The sequence below is a fragment of the Meriones unguiculatus genome, chromosome 11 (genome assembly GCF_030254825.1).
Source record: "Meriones unguiculatus strain TT.TT164.6M chromosome 11, Bangor_MerUng_6.1, whole genome shotgun sequence".
Taxonomy (NCBI): domain Eukaryota; kingdom Metazoa; phylum Chordata; class Mammalia; order Rodentia; family Muridae; genus Meriones; species Meriones unguiculatus.
Window position 1 is genome coordinate 54,173,838 of NC_083359.1, and position 18,881 is coordinate 54,192,718.

The following is an 18,881-nucleotide window of genomic DNA, read 5'->3' on the forward strand; positions in this document are numbered from 1 at the left end:
TCTGTTAAACCAACTCCAAGCTGGGGATTAGCATTTCTAATGGGCTGGGACGCGCAGCCTTCCGGAGACAGGGATGAAAGATGACATAGTCAGGGGTCCCCAGGGCTCTTAAGAGAGGCAGGTGCTTTGTCTGGCCTCCATTGAATAGAGGTTGGTTTTCCTCAAATAAGATGCTCGCTTTGTCTCTCCATTTCTGTCTCCGTGGATGACTCTGCACACTGGCCAATGAACCCCAGAACGCATTCAATATTCACGTCTCCAGTACAGAGAAGAAAACAAATACTTGAATTTACTTAGCTACTTCTTTCAAAGAAATAGCAGTTTCACTCATTCAATCAGCTCACTCACTCATTTAGTCCAATGCCAGGCATTAGTCTCTGGAAGCAGAGGTGGGGAAAATATCTCTTATACTCAGGATCCTCACAGTTTAGTTAAAGAAATAAACAATATCACACATGTCAACCCCATGATGCATAAAATAAATGCTAGGGCGGTATAGTGAGGGGCTCTGAACCCCTAAACAGAGAGCTGTTGGGCAAGATTCCTTGAGATGGTTTCACCTGAGCTGATGGCTGAAGATGTGTGAAGCTGGGTAAAACAGTATGTAAGGTAGGTAGTCCCAGCTGTTCTGGAAGCTGAGAGAGAATTGCTTGAGCCCTAGAGTTGCAGATTAGCATAGTGAGACCCTGTGTATGCATACGTATGTGTATGTGTATATATACATGTATATGGACATGTAGCCTAGAACAGTGCTTGGAATGGTCTAAAAGATATAATGAGAAAAGCATTTAGAGTGGCCTAGAATCAGAAAGAGGCAGGGTCTGGAATCAGGTTACAAGGCCAGAAGTGGGGAGGAATGTCATGAACAGACCATGGGCTACAATTTGTTCGGTGAATCCTTTTTTTCTCAGTACTCTCTTAGCTTGATCCAATGGTGAGACACTAGCAAACAGACACAAGGAAACAATTTCAAAGATACTTTGTTAATTTGAGAGTGACATGAAAGTTCAGAGATAATGTGTGACAGTCAGTGAGTTACCTAACAGTTCATGAGGAGACCCACCTGCAAATAAAGGTCTCAGTCAATTTAGGGAAGTGGTGACCCCTCAAGTCAGTGTGAAGTGTCTTAGGAGAGTAAGTTGCCAGGCTGGGGTTACTTGCTGATTCTTTGTTCAAGAGAGTTGGTCTACATTTTGTGTGTGTGGGGGTCTCTTTGCCTTTGTTTCCCATTTCTATCTATGAGCTATCAGTTCCCTTTCTACAGAGCCTCCTGCTAGCCGCTTACTCCAGGCTAAGGACAAGGAGAGGCTATGCCAGTGTCTCCCCAGGCACACAGTGTGGGAAGAGCCATGATGGGGGCACCACTGCCAATTCCTTTCCTCGTCCTGGCTTCCCCAGCATGATGCTTTTTAGGTGCACACAGCTACACTGAACCAGAAGGTGTCCTTGACTATAGCCATACCAGTCATTCTATATTTAAAACATAAAACTGTAAAAATGAGTTTTCCAAATAAAGAGCAGCTTCTAGATGGGGCTCATATACTACAGAGAATGCTGCCTGGTGCCCATTGGAAAATCCTTTGATTCCTGTCCCCCTTTTTTGGATGTTTGAAGGAGGCTCTTGCTATATAGCCCAGGCTGACCCTGAATTTACTATAAAGCTCAGATCCTTAATCCTCTTGCTCCAACCTCCCGAGTGCTGGGATTATTTGAATGTGTCACTATGTCTAACCCTTAGTCACTTCCGTCATTAATCTTTTGACATCCCTCTTACCTATCATTCAAAGAAAAGAAACAAATCATATGCCTAAGGTCCATTTTGAACAACTTTTATTATATGTTTAGTGTTCTCTATACAAAAGAAATCAGGTTTTTTTTTTTTTACAGTGATTCAAAAAAAATCAGAATAATTTGGCCTTTTCGTTGCTCATGCAGTCAGTTTATAAGTCCATGTATTAGACAGTCCTCCATGGCCCAGAAGTCCCTGCTGAAGGTCGTGCATGACACCCTCAGATACATGTCTGTTGCTGACAAAGTTGGTTAATGACAAATAACTCACAAGAAGGAAAGGACATGATGTGAGAGGGATTAAAGTGAGCCTGCCACAGAGAGTTAAATGTAACCAATGGGGAAAAAAAAGATTAGACTGACTCGCGCGCATGTGTGTGTAGGACTATGGGGCAGAATGGAGACAACGGGAACACCACATTGGAAGGGAAAGATGTATATGTAGCTGAGGGGTGGGGCAAGAGGTCCTCCAGGGTCCAGCATGGTTGAGGGTGGGACCAGGACAGAGAGTAGCATGTCACAGTTGACTGATGCTCAGCTCAGAAGAAGTTGGCAAAGAGCTGGGAAGCCGGGCATGGGAAAACACTGACTGAGGACATCACATTTGAGACTCAGAAGAGCAAACAGGTCAGTGTCATCTGATCTGCTACAACTTTGAAAAAGAAACAGGAGTGCACAAAATTCTGGATATCTTCTCCCAGACTTTTGTGTTTATTGCTTCACGGAAGTCTTTACATCTGCTCGGCAGATTCGAGGGTGGTAGGCTTGCCTGGGCCCTGCTATTCCTCAGCACCTGCAGACTCTGTGATTAAGGGAAGAATGCCCTCCATGCCCTCTCTTCTGAGAAAAATGGTATGCTGAAGGCCTGGTGTGTGATGAAGCAGGAGACATCATTCTGGGGCCCAGTCCAGTTTTCACAGTAACAAAACACCTATCAGCTCATCATTCTACCTTCTGGGCTTGGGATGCCTGGAATTCCCTGGCTGAGTTAACCACAGGCTATCACAGACTAGCTGATCTCAGACTTAGGAAAAGCATTTTTTTGTTGTTGTTCACTGGAAGAATCTGGGGACAGCAGTGTCACGGTGGAGAGATGATGGGGCGATAAGCAGGACGGGTCTCAGGCAACACCTGCTCAGGCAGCTGTGGTGAGATGAAAGAACACTGGACACGGAGTCAGAAGGCCCAGAAGGCCCGAGTTCAAGTCCTAACTGCACCCTCACTGCCCAGATTTGCTCCCTGCACTGGCCTTTCCTTGTCTGTACAGTGAGTTATTCCAATTAGCTCAGCTCTGAGGTTCCTTCACATGAGGAATCCAGTTCTGTCCTAAGCCAGATGCCTTGGTTCCGCTTCATTTCCATCTCCCTTTTCATGCAGCAGCCTTTTAATACTAACATGCTGATAAGAGCAGCACTGGTTTGCCGCTGTGGCTGGAGATAGCTCGGTGAGTCTTGTGTTTTCCCTGGCACTTGTCTTTCTCTCTCTTCTCCTGAATGTGCCTCTGGAAGTCCCCTCCTAAGAAGAGGAAGCAAAGCACCGGCACTTTTCTGGGCTTAGGCTGTGCTGGGTGGAGACAGCCACAGGTCTGGTTTCAGGCATTTAACCACTGAGTTGAAGATTGAAGAGAAGCTCTGCCCAACCTGCCTGCATTTCCCAGGGCAACTGAAACTCCTGACACTCCATATTCTTAGTCACTGGCTTCAGACTTCTTGTTTTGGATTGGGGACTGCCTACATAGGATTCCTAGACTACTATGTGAAATTCACACAAGGGCTTTTGCTTCACTAGAAAGAGAGCACTGTGGCTAGCTGTGTGGACCTAATCCTGGCCATGGGCTTGCATTGGACAGACTTGGCTGGAGGATGCCCCAGTCCAAGGTGACAGAAGTGAGGAATGGGCTCTGAGCTGCATTCTAGCAACCTGCTATCCTCCCTCTGAGAAGTGAGTCTGGGCCTCAATCCCAGACCGTGGAGGTACCAAGAATCTTCACCACTCAGAGCAACAATGAAACAGCCTCATAGAGAGTGAGAAAACTTTGCCTCCCCATCAACAGGCTGTAAGGGAGGCTCTAGGATAGCCTGGCTTAGGAGAGGCCAGGAAACATGAAGGCCTATTTGTCCCTCCTTCATATCTCTCTGTGTCTCTCTCTGTTTTAACTTCTGTCTACAGGAATCACAAAAATAAGGCCCAGTCTGGAGAGCGTCTCCCTTCCTAAAGCCACCTCCTTCCCCAAGCCTTGGCAGCTCATTTCATGTGAACCCAGATACAGACTCTCATGCTGCAAGATGATGTCATATCTGGACTGTTCCCTACGGAAGCACCGCTCTGCAATAGGTTCTGGGTCTGCTATGTGTTTGTGTGTATGCACAGCCGTGCGGTGGGTGGGGAGGTTGTCTCTACAAATACCCATGGATGTTTCCATTCCCTTCTCAGTGCTGACTGTGTTCAGGGAGCCCAGGAACAGGCTCTCTTATTCCCCTTGTGGGGTGAGTTGAGTCACCGGCTGACTCTTGGCCCAGTGATCATTTCAGACCTTGTTTTGGGGGGTCCCACCTACACTGACCTCTGGGGCAGAGGAAATAGACAAGGGCAGGTGCCAACCTGGCTTTCCCTCTAGTGTCAAACTCTGCACAAGAAGAGACTGATGTGTCCTGTTTGGCATATCCCAGGTAGGGTTGGGCAGTCAATCCTGAGGAGTACCACTATCCACCTCTGAACAGGAGTATTCAAAGAGGGGACTAAATGGGGGAGACAGACACCCTAAAGAAGCGCAGCGCTGGCTGCTTAACCCACTCATCTTGACTGCCCAGATTTTCTGGCTCCATGGACCAAGTTGTCCCTTCGAACTCTCTCCCTTCTGACCTGAAGCAATCAGCAGTGCAAGAAAACAAGGACAAAATGCTTTCCACTTAATGGCCACTGCATCCCAGTAACTCATCTACTCATTTCCAGTAACATCAGCCCTGTGTGGGCAGGGACCACATCTGACCTCCCTTGTTTATGTGGTATTCAGGACTCAAGCCTTGGCCCAAACTAGATGCTCAGAGTATTTGATAAACACTCAGGATCACTGCAAGATGACCCACACCCTTCCCCTGCTCCCACCAGACAGGTGACAGGTGAAACACTAGCAGGACTAGGCATCACTTTGTGGTGGCTGCTTGAGATCCAGATGTAGAAAGTGGCAATACTGCTTTCCTGCTGAGTTTGGGGGTAGACTCTGGCAGACTCTGTGGAAAGTGGCCTCTCCCCTTCCTGGAAGATCTTGTCCTTGCAACCTCACATCACTGAGCCTGGTCTGGCCAGGCACCTGCCATCTCTACTGCTTCTCCAGCCCCAGGTCTGTTCCTGCAAGGAGAGCTGTGATTGGTGGTGGTTGGGCTAGCTATCAGCACCCACAAAACAACAGCCCGAGGGAGGGGCTAATAGCCTATATAAAGGAGGACGGTACTAAGCAGGACAGAATTCTGGGATGAAGCACACAGAGCCTAAGGATTCAGCTCTCCCTCAGAGCCTTAAGACCAAAGCAGCCCTCTCCAGGCTGTCTGTGGCAAAGAGATAGCTACAGTGACATCTACGAGTCTCTTCCTCTAACAGCCTGCTCTTGGTGCAATGGGCTTACTAGCTGGATGTGTAAACCATGCCTGAGAAACTGATCACTCTGCCCAGATCCAAAGTGTTTTCTGGAAAGGATGATCTTTTATTCCAGCTATCAGGTACATTTCCCCAACCTCCCCTTCAGGAATGGTGACCTATACTGCAGGAATGCCCAGCTGCATTCAAGAGGTGCTACACTAGAGCCAGGGAAGGGGACCTTAGCATTTGCCCAGCCCTAGCTGTTCTCTGTTTACCCTGTCTCCTTTCACCGTGAGAGCCGTCTGCTGGCCATGGGTTGGTCCAAACGACCATGACACACTCTCAGGTTCAAACATTATTGGCTCATCTCTGGGATATGGTTTCTTCCCTGCAAAGAGTGTGTGCCTACAGCCTTGACCTTCAACCTAATGCTTATCAAGTGATGCAAGCATAGCTAATACCTCTGTGGCTTAAACATATGGCAAATGATGCTTTCAGAAAGGCTCGGAAGGGCACAGCCCTGGTCCTGTCCAGGCCCCTAACTAATAGCTCAGGTTGGAGGCCATGCCAATGGCAGGTGATCCACTCAAAGCAGTCAATCTTGCCCTCCCACACCTGCCTCAGGCTGCAGACACAGCTACAGGGCGACACTCTGGCTCAAGGTCTCCCATCTCTTTGTGTCGCTGAGGCAAGGTACCTTTGGTTTTAAAAGTGGGTTAGGTGGGGAATGAAGGCAGCACCTTCAGGCTGAGAACTGAATGCCTGCGAGTGTCTCCATTAGGGTGGTTGGGGTGGTGGTGGTGGTAAGGGCATGTGTGGAGTGGCTGCTTCTGGTCCCGAGGGAACACTTGCATAGGCTGCCCTGGTCCCGAGACACACACATCACTGGAGGCATCAAGGCTTGCAGAACAGGGCTAGGGATCTGAAAACTGCAGGGTTAGATCAGAGCTGCATAAGGCATACGAAGAGCTTCGTGTCCTTCCAGGCAGGGGCATCACAGCACTGTTAATACGGTACACCTCATGGTCCCCTGATATGTATGTGTACCCTAATGAAAGGACAGATAGGCTCAGTCTATGGGCAGCAGATCCCCATTCATATACCACATCAAACACAAGTCAATGTCAGACACAACCGAGCAAGGAGAGGATGGGAGGGGGAGCAGCACTGTTACCCCCAGATACATCAGCCACACCCTGTATCACAGAGTTCCAGCGCTTGGAGGGTAGCAGCATAGACCCTGACAGGTGGGCAAGTGTGGTCCTCTCTCCTCCGTTCCGGGTTTCACTGCCAGAGACAAAAGAGGTCCCTTTCTTTTTTCCAGAGATTTGCTTTGTTACCAGCAAGTCACATCCTGACTTGCTTCTGCTTGGGGCCCGGTTGCCACAGTCCTTCTTATCGGCACCTATTCTTCTTTCTCATCTTCTGTGCAGCTCATTCACAGACTCTCTGGTGGCAGGGGCAGAGTGAAAACAAGGAGCAAGAGGTAAACCTCCTCACAACCAAACCAAAGCGTGGAAAGGAGTCCTGCTCACCCTCTCCCTGCCAAAAACACTGTCATTTTCCAGAAAGGAGCCAAGCCCAGCTCAGCATGGACAAGGCCGAGGCAGATGGCTGGGGAGTGGGGGTGGGGGAGGCATATGGCAAAAGGCATCCTTCGGAAACACACCGACCTGGTGGCAGCTTGAATACTACAGCTTTTCTGCATGTTGTGTTATGGATCAATTCTTTTTGCCCATCTTTCTGTTTTCTGGGGGGAGAGGAGCCCACTTACTCTTTTTCCAGGAACATTTCTTTTTTTTCAAAAGCAAAAGAAAATTGAGACAATGGGTTGGAAGGAGAAGATGTACAAAGCAAAAAATAGACAATGAAAAGATTGTAAGCAATAGAAATGGATAAGTGTGAGTTGAGATCAAGGGTGACCATTGTGGTGGAATGCTCAGGGTGGCCGTGAGACGGGGCAAAGGACTAGGGCTCCCTCCAATGAGCATAGCTCTAGCTTTCCCATCTAATGGCACCCAAGGGCATTGGGGCATCACCAGGAGGGGCTTGTGGATAGCTGTGAGGCCACTGGTCCTCACAGCTTGGCAGACCCCCATGTTGTACCCTTGTCCCTGAAGGTGGTTGTGGCTTTGTGGTAGGTCTGCAGTTGCTTTATCTCCCCCTCTCCCCTCCTACTTGCAAAGTAGTGCCATTCCTGGGGTGCTCCATCAGGCTAGAGAATAGATGGCATTGACCGGTGATGTGGCCTCTGAGCTCTCATTGCCCTCTGTTTCTTCCTTGTCCTTTTTGACTGTGTACTGGCCGATAAAGGAGCCATCTTCATTGAACTGGCCCTCACCACCTTCACCGTAGTCCACCAGGCTGTCATCACTCTCCTGCTGCTTGATGGTGCCATCCAGAGATGTCTGGCTGCCCTGCAGGGGCTTGTTGTCCTCATCACTGGCCAAAGAGAGACAGAGTCAGGTTCATACTGGCCACAGCCCAAAACAGGTGGAATAGGATAGGGCAGCTGGCTTCCTACCAAGCACACAGTGCAGGAGGATGAGTCTTGGAGACCATCCAGTGTTTACCCTCCCTTGCTCAGCAGGTTCTACAAAAGGGGAACTGAGGCTCAGAGAGAGTAAGCATCTTCCCCAGAGTAGATGGCATGCTGGGGGAAGGTCAGAGAGTAGACACTATACTTCTAAACTCCTTGTCTGAGGTCCTTTCCCCGAGACAGGCTGACTCTCTGTGGCAGGAGTGGGCAGAGGATGGCCATCTTATGAGAAGCAGAACCACAGCTTGTGAGACATGTGCTAAGAATCAGGGGGTTCCAGTTCCCATGAGTCTCACCCTTTGCTTTGTGATTTGACTATAACCCGTCCATCAAGAGTGAAAGGTGGAGCTTCCATGGCCTGTGAGTGGGACAAGTCTCCACTCTTAGAAGTGAGCACCCTAAGGAAACTGGCTCTGCCTTCCCACATCCATCTCCGCATTGCTTGCCCTGGGAAAGCAACACTAATACTTGGAGCCCAGCAAGTCAGCAAGGTGTGGGGTGGGAGGGAGGAGCATGCTGAGAAGCATGTGAGGCCTGAGGGTCTTATTAGCCCCTTCTAGGCCCTCCTGGGTGACAAGAGTCCAGGGCTTTGGAGATATAGTGGCATTGGCCTGCAAGAACAGATGCCCAGGCGGTATCTCAGCTTTATTCTCTCGCTTACTAGGGGCTTCTCCATGGAGCTGGTGTGGCCCCCTTCCTCCTGGCTGGAAAATTGCTTGACAGAAAGACCAGGTGCTGTTGGTTACATTTCACAGGAGACACAGGCTCCCAGGCAGGAAGCAGCTGTGGGCCAGCAGTGGAGGTCTAGAGGCCTGCAGAAGGAACCACATTGGTGCCAGGCAGTCTGAGTGGATACAGCACACCCTCTACACTCCGAGCCATTAGTCCTTCCCTGGCTAAATGGTCATTTTAACAGTCAGTATGTTCTAACAGCAGACTCGGGTGGACCGCTACCAGGAAGGGGCCTTAGATGGAGCTGGAGCTGAGCATAAACAGATGGGGACCAGACTGTCAGGCAGTTGGCTAGACGAGGTGCTCCTTCATTCAAACCTCCTTAGGCAAGGCCCATTCTTCTAGACCAAGGACCCTTTCCCACAAGAGCCCCCACATGCTGTATTCTCTGACCCTGTGGGACTGTCTCTGTCTATGGGTGTGTTTAGCTGAAGACCCTGGATCTTGCATATGAATCCCCTTAGACAGTGTTCATGGGGTGAACATATACCCCTTCTGCCCAGGGCAAAAATGTTGAGAAGGCTGTGGAAACGCAGAATCTTTTCCTTGAAGTACTCACTTTTTTTGTTTGCTTGTTTGTTTGTGTTTTTGTTTTGTTTTCCTGTTTGTGGGGTTTTTGTTGTTGTTGTTTTGTTTTATTTTTGAGACAGGTTTTCTGTGTAGCCTTGGCTGTCCTGGACTCACTTTGTAGACCAGGTTGGCCTCAAACTCACAGAGATCCGCCTGCCTCTGCCTCCAGAGTGCTGGGATAAAAGGCCTGTGCCACCACTGCCCTCATGGTGCACACTTCTTGTCAAGAGCAGAAACGTGTCCTGTAGTCAGAGACCATGGGTGCTCCATCTCTTGTTGATGACGGGTTATAGCCAGGTCACAAAGCTGCTGGCCCATGCCTGCCATATGCTCAGTGAAGGTGTCCTAGGACCGTGGCCTATCTATGTGCTCTGATTGCAGTGCCACAGAGGGACAGTGGCAGAATGAATCTTCAGGACTGAGCTGAGTTTAAGCAGGAAGTGAAACTGCAAACAATCTATTCTGTCAGGTTCCTCCCCCATGCAACAGGAGGTCTAAGAGGACTCTCATACTGACTCCAGAGATTTGAGCTAAATGTACCTGCAGACAGAGAGAGAGAGCTTAGCAGAGTCAGAAACTTCAAGATGTGGGGCTCTTGAGGGGAAAGGGATCTTGGTGTAAACAGTGGTCCTTAACCTTCCTAATGCTGCGACCCTTTAATATAGTTCCTTATGCTGTGCTGACCCCCAACCATGAAAGTATTTCTTTGCTACTTCATAACTGTAATTTTGCTACTGTTATGGATCGTAATGTAAGTATCTGGGTTCTCCTGTGGTCTTAGGCAACCCTGTGAAAGGGTTGTTTGCTCTCCTTTACCCCCCAAAGGGATTGCAACCTATAGGTTAAGAACCGCTGGTCTAGAAAAATGGGAGGCTTGAATGAAAGGGTACCTGGTCTAGCCAACTGTCTGGATGTCTGGTCTCCCAGAGACTTGCAAGGTCCAAGAGGACAGACATGGGGAAAAGGCAGGGCCTCATGAGAAAGGTATCCAGCAACAAAGCCAAGAACAGAATAGGAGACCCCACTGCTTGCTCTCAGGCCCCTTCTCTTAGAAACTTAGTTCTTCTGACTTAGAAATTTTAGCCTTTTCCCAGTAGGGCTCTTGGATTCATTCAACATAGGCTCTAGCAGAAGAGCCCACAGAGCCAAAGCTGGCCTGGAGCAGGGAGAGGTGCAGGTAGAAACAGCTTGTCCTGTCCTCACCCCAACTCCACAGAGCTATACCAAGAGTATGGAGAAAAACAAAAAACAAAACAAACAAACAAACAAACAAACAAAAACAACCCATAGCATTTTTAACTGAGGGCCAGAGGTAGCTCTCAACCCACAGGGAGGCTGGACCTGCCAGGTGATCCCAGGACAGCTAGGGAGGGAGGAGGAGCCTCTTACAGGGATTGTCAGGCTGGATGGACAGCTGAGGCCATAAGCTGCCAGATGGCTTCTGGGCAGGCAGCAGCTCTCTACCCATTGGCCTGGTGTTGTTTGCCAGGCTCCTGAAAGGAGGAGAGGTCAGAGGACGATGGTGTGATCTGTGCCCAGAGTTCCCAGGGTAGGGTTGAGAAAGGAGGATTGTAATGTGACATTTTCTCCTACCCCGAATGGTCTTGGGTGAGATGCCATGATCTAGCCTGACTCATTCCTGAGCTCAGAATATACTGGCCATCCAGATGGGCCAGTGACAACTTGACAAAACCTTGACTGAAAGGTTTGTCCAGAGGGAGCGCGGGCACAGGGCAGAAGCCCCAGCTGGCAGCCCGGCCCCAGCTCCTTCAGCTCTGGTGCCGGTTCCCAGGGTGGTGAGCCTTCTTGGGTCATTCATTTCCTTGGGGTCAGGAGTGGGATGCTGGCTGGGAGGAGGCCTTTTGGGTCAACCTCATATCACAGAAAAGGGGCCCAGAGTTCACTTTGAGTGAAAAAGTGGAAGGAATCAAATAGGAAATCTCGTAGGGGGTTCAAATGCTTCTCCGTCTCCCTGGGTGCATACACTCAGCCAAATGGCTGCCGCAGAAGTAAAAAGCAATAGTCCAGCGGGAAGGAGGTATGCAGATGCAGCAGTCCTGTGGTTGCTGTGAGGGCAGCAAGGATAGTTAACCAGGGGAGGAAGGAGATCACCCACCTGTAGTCAAATGAGCCGTCTTCTTCTTTGGGGTCTTCAGGACCCAGGGGGACATCCTTCTTTTCTCGTACTGGTTTGTAAGAGGAGGAAAGACAGGCAGGATGATGAAAAAAAGATGCCTCTGTTCTCTAGAGTGTCTCTGAACACACAGCCCAAAGACATCACTGTGTGGGCTGGAAAGGTGGCTCAGAGGTTAAGAGCACTTGCTGTGCATGCCTGAGAACGTGTTTGACTCTACAACACCCATGTAAAAAGCATGGTTGGGTATGCCCATAACTCTGGAGCTGTGGGGGTGAGATGGACATAGAGGATTGCTGGGACTAGCCTAGCTCTAGGCTCAGTGAGAGGCCCTGTCTCAAAGGAATACAACAGAGAAATGATAGCAAAGGGCAGACAATATCCTCTTTTGGCCTTTGTGTGTAAGTTCAGTACACCACACACCCTGAGACACCATCTCGGGCTCTGTGACAGCCAATGACAAGCTTTGACAAAGCGCTATTAATGCCCCCAGGCCTAACTAGTTTCGAAGCTGATTCTGTCCCCTTCACACCCTAAGGGGTCTTTACACCCCAACTGATAAACATCTCAGCTCCTTGCCATTTCTCTTTGAGATTGTCCCAATATACACCAGAGATGCCATCCCCTCCTCCACCAAAGGCAAATACTTCCTTGTTTGGTCCTTTCTCATTTCGCTCTGCATTGTAATTATTCTTACATATCTTCTCACTGCTGACAGAAGCTAGCTTTCTGCTCCAGGATGGGGGATTGTGCTTCCCAAAAGTTCCAAGCAGAGCACTTGGGAGAGAGGCCACTGCCTCTGGAACGGGGGTCCTCCTGTTAGCCTCTCTTGATGGCACGCTCCCTCTCCTTATATGGTCTCTGGATGATGACATAACCGCGGCCTGTCCTGCTATGCTGTGGTTGGTCCCTCTGTCTTCTAAGCATATGACACAGAGACTAGCATACATACAGCTGCTTACATGAAGGACTTTTTGATGCACAAGCGGGAAAAATCAACCCATTTGAGATGTGAGAATGGGCCACAGGATTAGTAGGTGCTGGAAGACTGAAGACTAGAGTACAGGCCCTGGTTCCTTGGTTGCCTGTCTACTTACTGTATGAGGTGCTTGCCCCAAAGCTGAAGGGAAGGGGGCTGGCTTGGGAGAACTTTCTGGGCTGGGGCACTTTCTGGAAGGGTAAAGGCAGGTTCTAAGTTTATCTGTTGGGTTCCTCAGGGGTCCAGGTTTCCCCTGACTCAGTAAGTAACCCCATGTCTGGACCTCTGTTTAGCTCTGGCTTTCTCTCTTGCAGAAGAAAAACAGTCTAAACATAGTAAAACAAGAATTCATTGCTCGCCAACAAGGAATTAAATTCCCACCCTCTTTCATCTAGTGGAAGCATAGATTCAGGATCCAAGGGACTGTGGCTACTGGTCAGAGAGAGAAATAAAATTAATCTCCCCTTCTTCATGTCGAGTTTGCCTGTCCCCACTGCAGGAGAAAGAACACCTAGGGATTGTGTCTGGTGCTGTGGCTCTAGGCCAGGAGCAGTTTCATTCTTTAGTTCAACAGTACGGCTATTCTCAGGTTATCTGTCATCCAGTCTCCTGTCATAGCCAGCCAGCTCTCCTGTCCATTTGAAGAAAAAGAAAAATCACTATTTTCTGAAACAAGAATGGAAGAGGTCCTTGTCCTTGATACTGAGACTCTTGAGGCACAGGGGAGACATGTTTCTATGGCACTTTAGGAAAGGCTAGGACTGCTTCTAGCCTCACTCTGGCCTCTGCCAGAGCTGCTGAGTTTGTGGTGATGGGCAGCGAGACCAGCCTCAGCAGGGTGTGGCCACCATAGTGTTCTGTCTTGATTATGCTGCTTCTGTCTGCCCCCTATTCTCCACTTCCAACATGGCCACCTCACTTCCCTTCCTCTGCACTGACACTGGGTCTAATGACTCTTAGGCTGAAGAAAGGTCCCTCTGCTAGCAGACAGGAGCTACATCATGGGAAGGCTGGCCACCTCAGGAGGAGCCATGACTCTCTGGAGCTGCCTAGACTGTACCATCCATCCATCTGGGACAAATTAACTCAATTGCTTGCTGGCAGCTTCCAAGAAGAAGGCCAACCATGCCACAGGCCTGAAGTGCTAAGTCTAAAAGAGCAGAGACCGGAAGCCTGGATCTGGTGGGAGCCTGGCCACTCACTGGCAGCCCTGACCACCCACCCCGGCTCTCACCTGGGTACTTGCCACCACGACTCCTCTTGATGAAGCAGACGATGAGCAGGATCAGCACCAGGAGGGCAATGGCACACATGAGCCCGATGAACCAGCCCTGGGTGGCGATGTCTGCCTGGTTATTGGTGTAAGCTGGTAGGGAGGGTGGGAAGCGAACCATGAACCATTGCTTGGGCAGTGGGTGAGGAGGAAAGGTGGGGGAGGCACACAGCTATTGTGCAGATTTGCTCTAGTGCCTACAGCTACCATTTAACAGCCCTCTGGCCCAAGCTACTCTGCTCAAAGGACAAAAGGAAAGGGTTAAGGAACCAAGAGCCAAAAGATCAGAAAAGAGGCAAAGAAAAGGGGTGCAGGGAGCAGAGAAGCAGAAGGCTGAGCAGACCCTGCAGGATGGAGACACTTACTAGAGAGGAGGCAGGGCATTTGCACAGACTGCAGCCTGGTGGAACTGAATGACTCTTCGTGGCAGCGCGTTTCTGATAAATGGGCCTCCGTGGTACCTGTCAGGGTCCTGAGCTTGGCCACACTGCCTAACCCTGGCGGAGGACACCTTGCAGGCAACAGCTTCTTTGTCCACCAGGCTTTGGCAGTGGGTCTTGGGCCAGACGGAGGTTCAGGTGGCCCCATGCCTTTTCAAGGCTCCCCAGCTAGACTATGTGCTCTCTGACAGCAATTCAGGCTGACAATTCAAGCCCAGGTGCCCAGGTCAGGCAGGCAGTGATGCTGGCCTGAACTTTCAGGTCACCTCACAGGGAATGCTCAGGGTGGGCTGTGACAAGCCAACTTGCCTTCACTTCTGCCAATGCCTGGAGGTCATCTCACAGATCCCTTTGTGGTTTGAAGGGAATACAGGTAGGTCAAAGAGCAGGAGCCCGAGAGTCTTTTGATGGTGTCCATGATGCCCAGGGGCTGGGGTTTAGGTTAGCGGGGGAAAGAGTGCTAAGTATCCACTCAGCCCTTCATTCTGTGGACTAGAGGACAAAGGGGATACTTCCTGAAACCGCCTTTCACGGGGAACTGAGACTCAGGAAGGGAAGAATGCATGGGATGCGACATACCCAGAGAAGCCCAGAACAGCCTTGGGAGAGTTAGGCGGCAGCAGGAATACCACAGCCCACAGAGTGAGTCACAGCGCCGAGCCTCTTCTTAGGAAGCACATTGGACCTGTGACACCCTGTGCTCTTGCTCCTGGGTATTTTACCCTTTGCCCATATAAGATGCAGAAACTGTTCCATAGACTTCTCAGGGCCAAGTAGAAGACATCATCCCAGGAAGTCTCTCTCAGTAAACAGTAAGGTGTGATGAGCAGGCCCTCAGTGGCAACTCAGAACTAGCTGCCCTGCTGCAAAAGTAGCCGATGTGCACAAGAAATGTGGCTCTTATCATCCTGATCTGTGTATGCTATGGTGAAAAGGCCCAGCCTTGTTTCCATTCCTGTTCCTGTCCAGTGCTCCCTACATAGCAGCCCCAGAGCTCCATGAGGTATTAAAATACTTCTCCAAAACTCCTAATTGCTATGAGAGGAAACCCTATATTCCTCATCCTGTCAGGCTCTGACAGAGAGCTGGCCCTATCACCTCTTGCTCTGCATCCTACTCCATACTCCAACCCCTCAGCCACTTACTTGCATTCCTGCCTGGGGATGTTTGTACCAGCTGCTCTTTCTGCTGAAAAAGGGCAGCGAGTCTCTAGCAATGACTTCACTGCTTAGCTCCTGTCCCAGAACTAGGGGATGACATAGACCCATCCCATCACAATATCACCTCATCATTTCCTGGACTTTGCTGCTCAGGGTCCAGCAATCCTGTTATTCCTCCATCGTTTGCCCTCTGGACTGCCTGCCCTTTCCCCAGGCCTGGAGACTCTGAACCCACACAGCCTTCTGCAGCTGTCCTCTGTGTCAAAGATCTTTCCTTCTTTTCCCATCCAGAGTTAAAGTGGGATGTAACACCTTGGTCCTTAATTCCTGTAAAAAGACCCCTGAATTCCCAGCAGATTCCATTTCTTCCTCTCAGCTCTCTTCTTTCTGTGTCTTACAACACAAACCTGTAGGAACCGGTCAGACCTTCTGAGACAGCCCATGCCCTGTTCTGATCAGATGGACCCATCATCTCTCATGGCCGGTGGTCCTGCCGAGTCTGCTCCTCCATCACAGGAAGCTGACTTCAGGTTGCTCTAACCACCATGTCTCAGCTACTATCTCAAGTGAGCAAACCTCTCCCCTGCCTACTTCCCCATACCGACTGACCTCAGGCAACTCTTGATTCCAGTTGGCAATCCTTTTAATCATCTCTTGTACCCACAGTGAACTCTACAGCTGCGAGTCCAACATTCTTCCCTACCTCCTTGGCCTGAATTTCCATGCAAGTTCTACGTCTGAAGGCTGTTGTCAGCCCCCCACCAAACAACTGACACTCGATGTGAAGCACCCATACATTTTCAGTACCTGTGAGTGCAGTGAGGTTAGTGCCCCTACTCCCAGATACTTTTCAGATATTGTCCCTCTTATTTTCTGCCGTACAGAATTCACACTGTCCAGCCTTCTGCATGCCTCATCCCCACCTTGCTTAAGACTCTAGATTGTCATCCCTTCTTCTGACTACCTTTCACAGTCTCCCATCTCTCCAGAGCCTCTGAGCACTCCAATGTATACCTTCTTTGGCCTATGCTCTCCCTCTCCCTATTCCACACAAACTAACATTGTCGTTTCCAGTTGTGCTGTTCCAGTCTTGAGAATAGGGTGTCTATTTGAAACTAGTGACCAGCTACTACTTACTGATAAACACATAGACTTAATGCTAATGCAAGCAGGATAACCTGGAACCCCACTCTTGGTTCTCCCCATACCAGCCAGTGGCCACATGGATCCTCCTGTCTACGTACCATGCCTAGGCAGTAGGTGAGGGGATTACTTCACTTGTGTTTGGACAGTGGCACCCATATTTTGCAGAGAGGTTGGTTTGTATCTCTGCAACGACCCGTTTGCACCCCCATCTTGCTTGTGTTTGTTCTGATACTCTGGCAGCCATCTCCACGACATGCCCTTTCTCTTCAGAAAGAAGGTCATGATGCCTGGGGAAAGTGGTTACAGGGGTGGTTTAGAAAGCAAATGCAGCATCCCACTCCTGACATTACCAGGCAATGTTGAAATGTAGCTTCAGACTTGATTGAAAAATGTAAAATAAATAAATAAAAATTCTCTTGAACTTCAGACACAAAACCAAGTGAGATCAACTGACTACACCTTATTACAGAGCAAGTTAGTTTCTCAAGAGTAGAAAACAATAGAACAATAGGATGATCTCAGCTTAGACTGAGAGGAAGTCATTTTTCTCCAGGCACCAGAGTAATTACACTTGACCACCAATGCCACACTCAATTGATCTGCTAAACTGGCGTTGAGAGTCCAACACTATCAGTCTTAAAAGACAGCATTTACACTCCCCATCTCCAACTGTAAATGACAGGAGCTGCTCTTGTGCCACCTGTGGCTTGCCAAGCACAGGTCCAAAAGCCTCTTGCTGGACAGAAAGCACTCATGCTCAAGCCTTCTAAGCCACACACTAGTCTTCCCTGTTCTAGCCAGAGTACTGTGTCTTGGTTCTACCTAACTATTCTATATACCAAGCTGTCGCAGAATAAGCCAACCTTCCCATGGTTGGGCAGTGTTTTCTGAGACCAGGATGGAAGACACAGAAAAGTAACTTTCTCCATCCAGTTTTGTCTGTACCTATGTTGTCTGAGCCTGTAGTCACCTCTCCTGCCTTCACCCTGGGAAGTACTGAAACCACATTTGCACCAGTCCTGCTGTAGACTCAGAGCCATAGCAGGTATTAGGCTTGGTCATAGGGGCAGTTGGTAACTTGGGGAAAATGCACTGTCCATAGTAGTCGACCAGTCTGCAGATGATCACTAACAGACTCATTTTATTCAAACATGAACATGTCATTCTAGGGGCTTTGGTGCCAATTCCAATTTGGGGTAGATGTTAATATTACATCTCCCTGGAAAAGCTCATGTAACTACATCCTCTAACCTATTTTTAAAAATGGGAAATTCACTTGCTAACCAGAAAGTTTATCCAACTCCCATGTCTAGCTGGAGGAATCTGGTTTGGCTGTAGACAACAGCCACAGCAGTGAGAGTCATTCTAGAAAGAGATGAACAAATAATATACTGGGATGACCTTTCTTAACACAGTTTGGCTGCTCTACCTCGAGTATCATGTCACCCTTCTCTTTACACACCCTGCCTCATCCTACAGTCCCTCTGGCCACCCTGAGTGCTGAAGCAGCCTGCTGTGTGATTGCTTCTGCCAGCCCCTACTCCCAACAGGGGAACATGGATGGGCCTATTAGAATCTTGGGTCATATATTTGTAGCCTATCAAGTTTCTGGCTTCAGAAGCTTTAATAAGGGGGTGATTAAGTTCCCAGTGGGATCTTTCTGGTGAGGGTTAGAAAGTCTATTAGCATTCCCAGAAGTCCTTTTTCCTTCCTTCCGGAACCACTGTAGCATGTCATCTGCAGACTAAAGTGATGGCCTGTGGTTGACTAAATGACCTGTGGTTGGAGCCCAGAGATGTTCACAGAAGCTCTGCTTTGATGAAACACAGAGATCTGGGGTTTGAATGAGCTTGCCTCTAAAGTCCACCTACAGGAAACTGCTTTGACACATGTTTACAGGCACACACACTTCAGAGAGTGAAAGATTTCTTTCCCCCATGTGGTTTCCAACTGGCATAGGAAGAAGCAGAGAAGCTGAACTCAGAGGCAGGGTACTGAGCCTAGAAGTTCCAGCTTGCCTGAGAAGGGCTCTGGGGAAACTTGCTACTGCTACATGCTTCTGCGGCTCGTGAGCAGACTGGGACTCTCCAGGTCCAGCACAGAAAGAAAGAGAAAAATGGATATCGAAGATGACATTCAGAACCAAATGTCAGCCATTATTAATGGCCCCCGCCCAATACTGTATGCTTAATACTTGAAACAACTTAGGCCAAACCCAAAGGCAGGGCCTGGTCCTTTTCACTCTGGCTCTCTTTCTAGCCCTTATCCACAGCACCTAGAGACAGAGCTCTGACAATAGGCAGCGCTGGGTTCCCCAGCATCCATAGGGTGGAGTTCTACCCTTGTGCGACATCTTTATTTCTTGCCCATGAGCTAGACTCAAGTTTTTAAAGAAATGAAATCAAACATGCCCAAGAGCTTGGGCTCTCCAACCGTGCCAGAGTCCTGCTACCTGTTCTGCTTGGTCAGCTGTTCACTTGCGTGGCTTCCCACGTAAAAGGATCCCAGCCTGCTTGCTCACTCAGACATCCTGCCTGAGTGGGC

At 49.3% G+C, this 18,881-nt stretch overlaps 1 protein-coding gene across 23 annotated transcripts in view; it reads right to left on the bottom strand.

Annotated features, from left to right (window-relative positions):
• Positions 1-1,813: 1,813 nt before the first annotated feature.
• The window catches only part of Nfasc (neurofascin), a 168,528-nt gene continuing 151,460 nt past the window's right edge, over positions 1,814-18,881 (bottom strand). For all 23 annotated transcript variants that reach the window (XM_021636373.2, XM_021636369.2, XM_021636360.2 and 20 more), the window contains 3 exons: positions 13,553-13,684; positions 11,322-11,391; positions 1,814-7,806 (listed from right to left, as the gene is read on the bottom strand). In XM_021636373.2, coding sequence (XP_021492048.1) covers positions 7,575-7,806; positions 11,322-11,391; positions 13,553-13,684 — 434 coding nt within the window. In that variant the 3' untranslated portion in view covers positions 1,814-7,574. The remainder of the gene's footprint in view (positions 7,807-11,321; positions 11,392-13,552; positions 13,685-18,881) is intronic.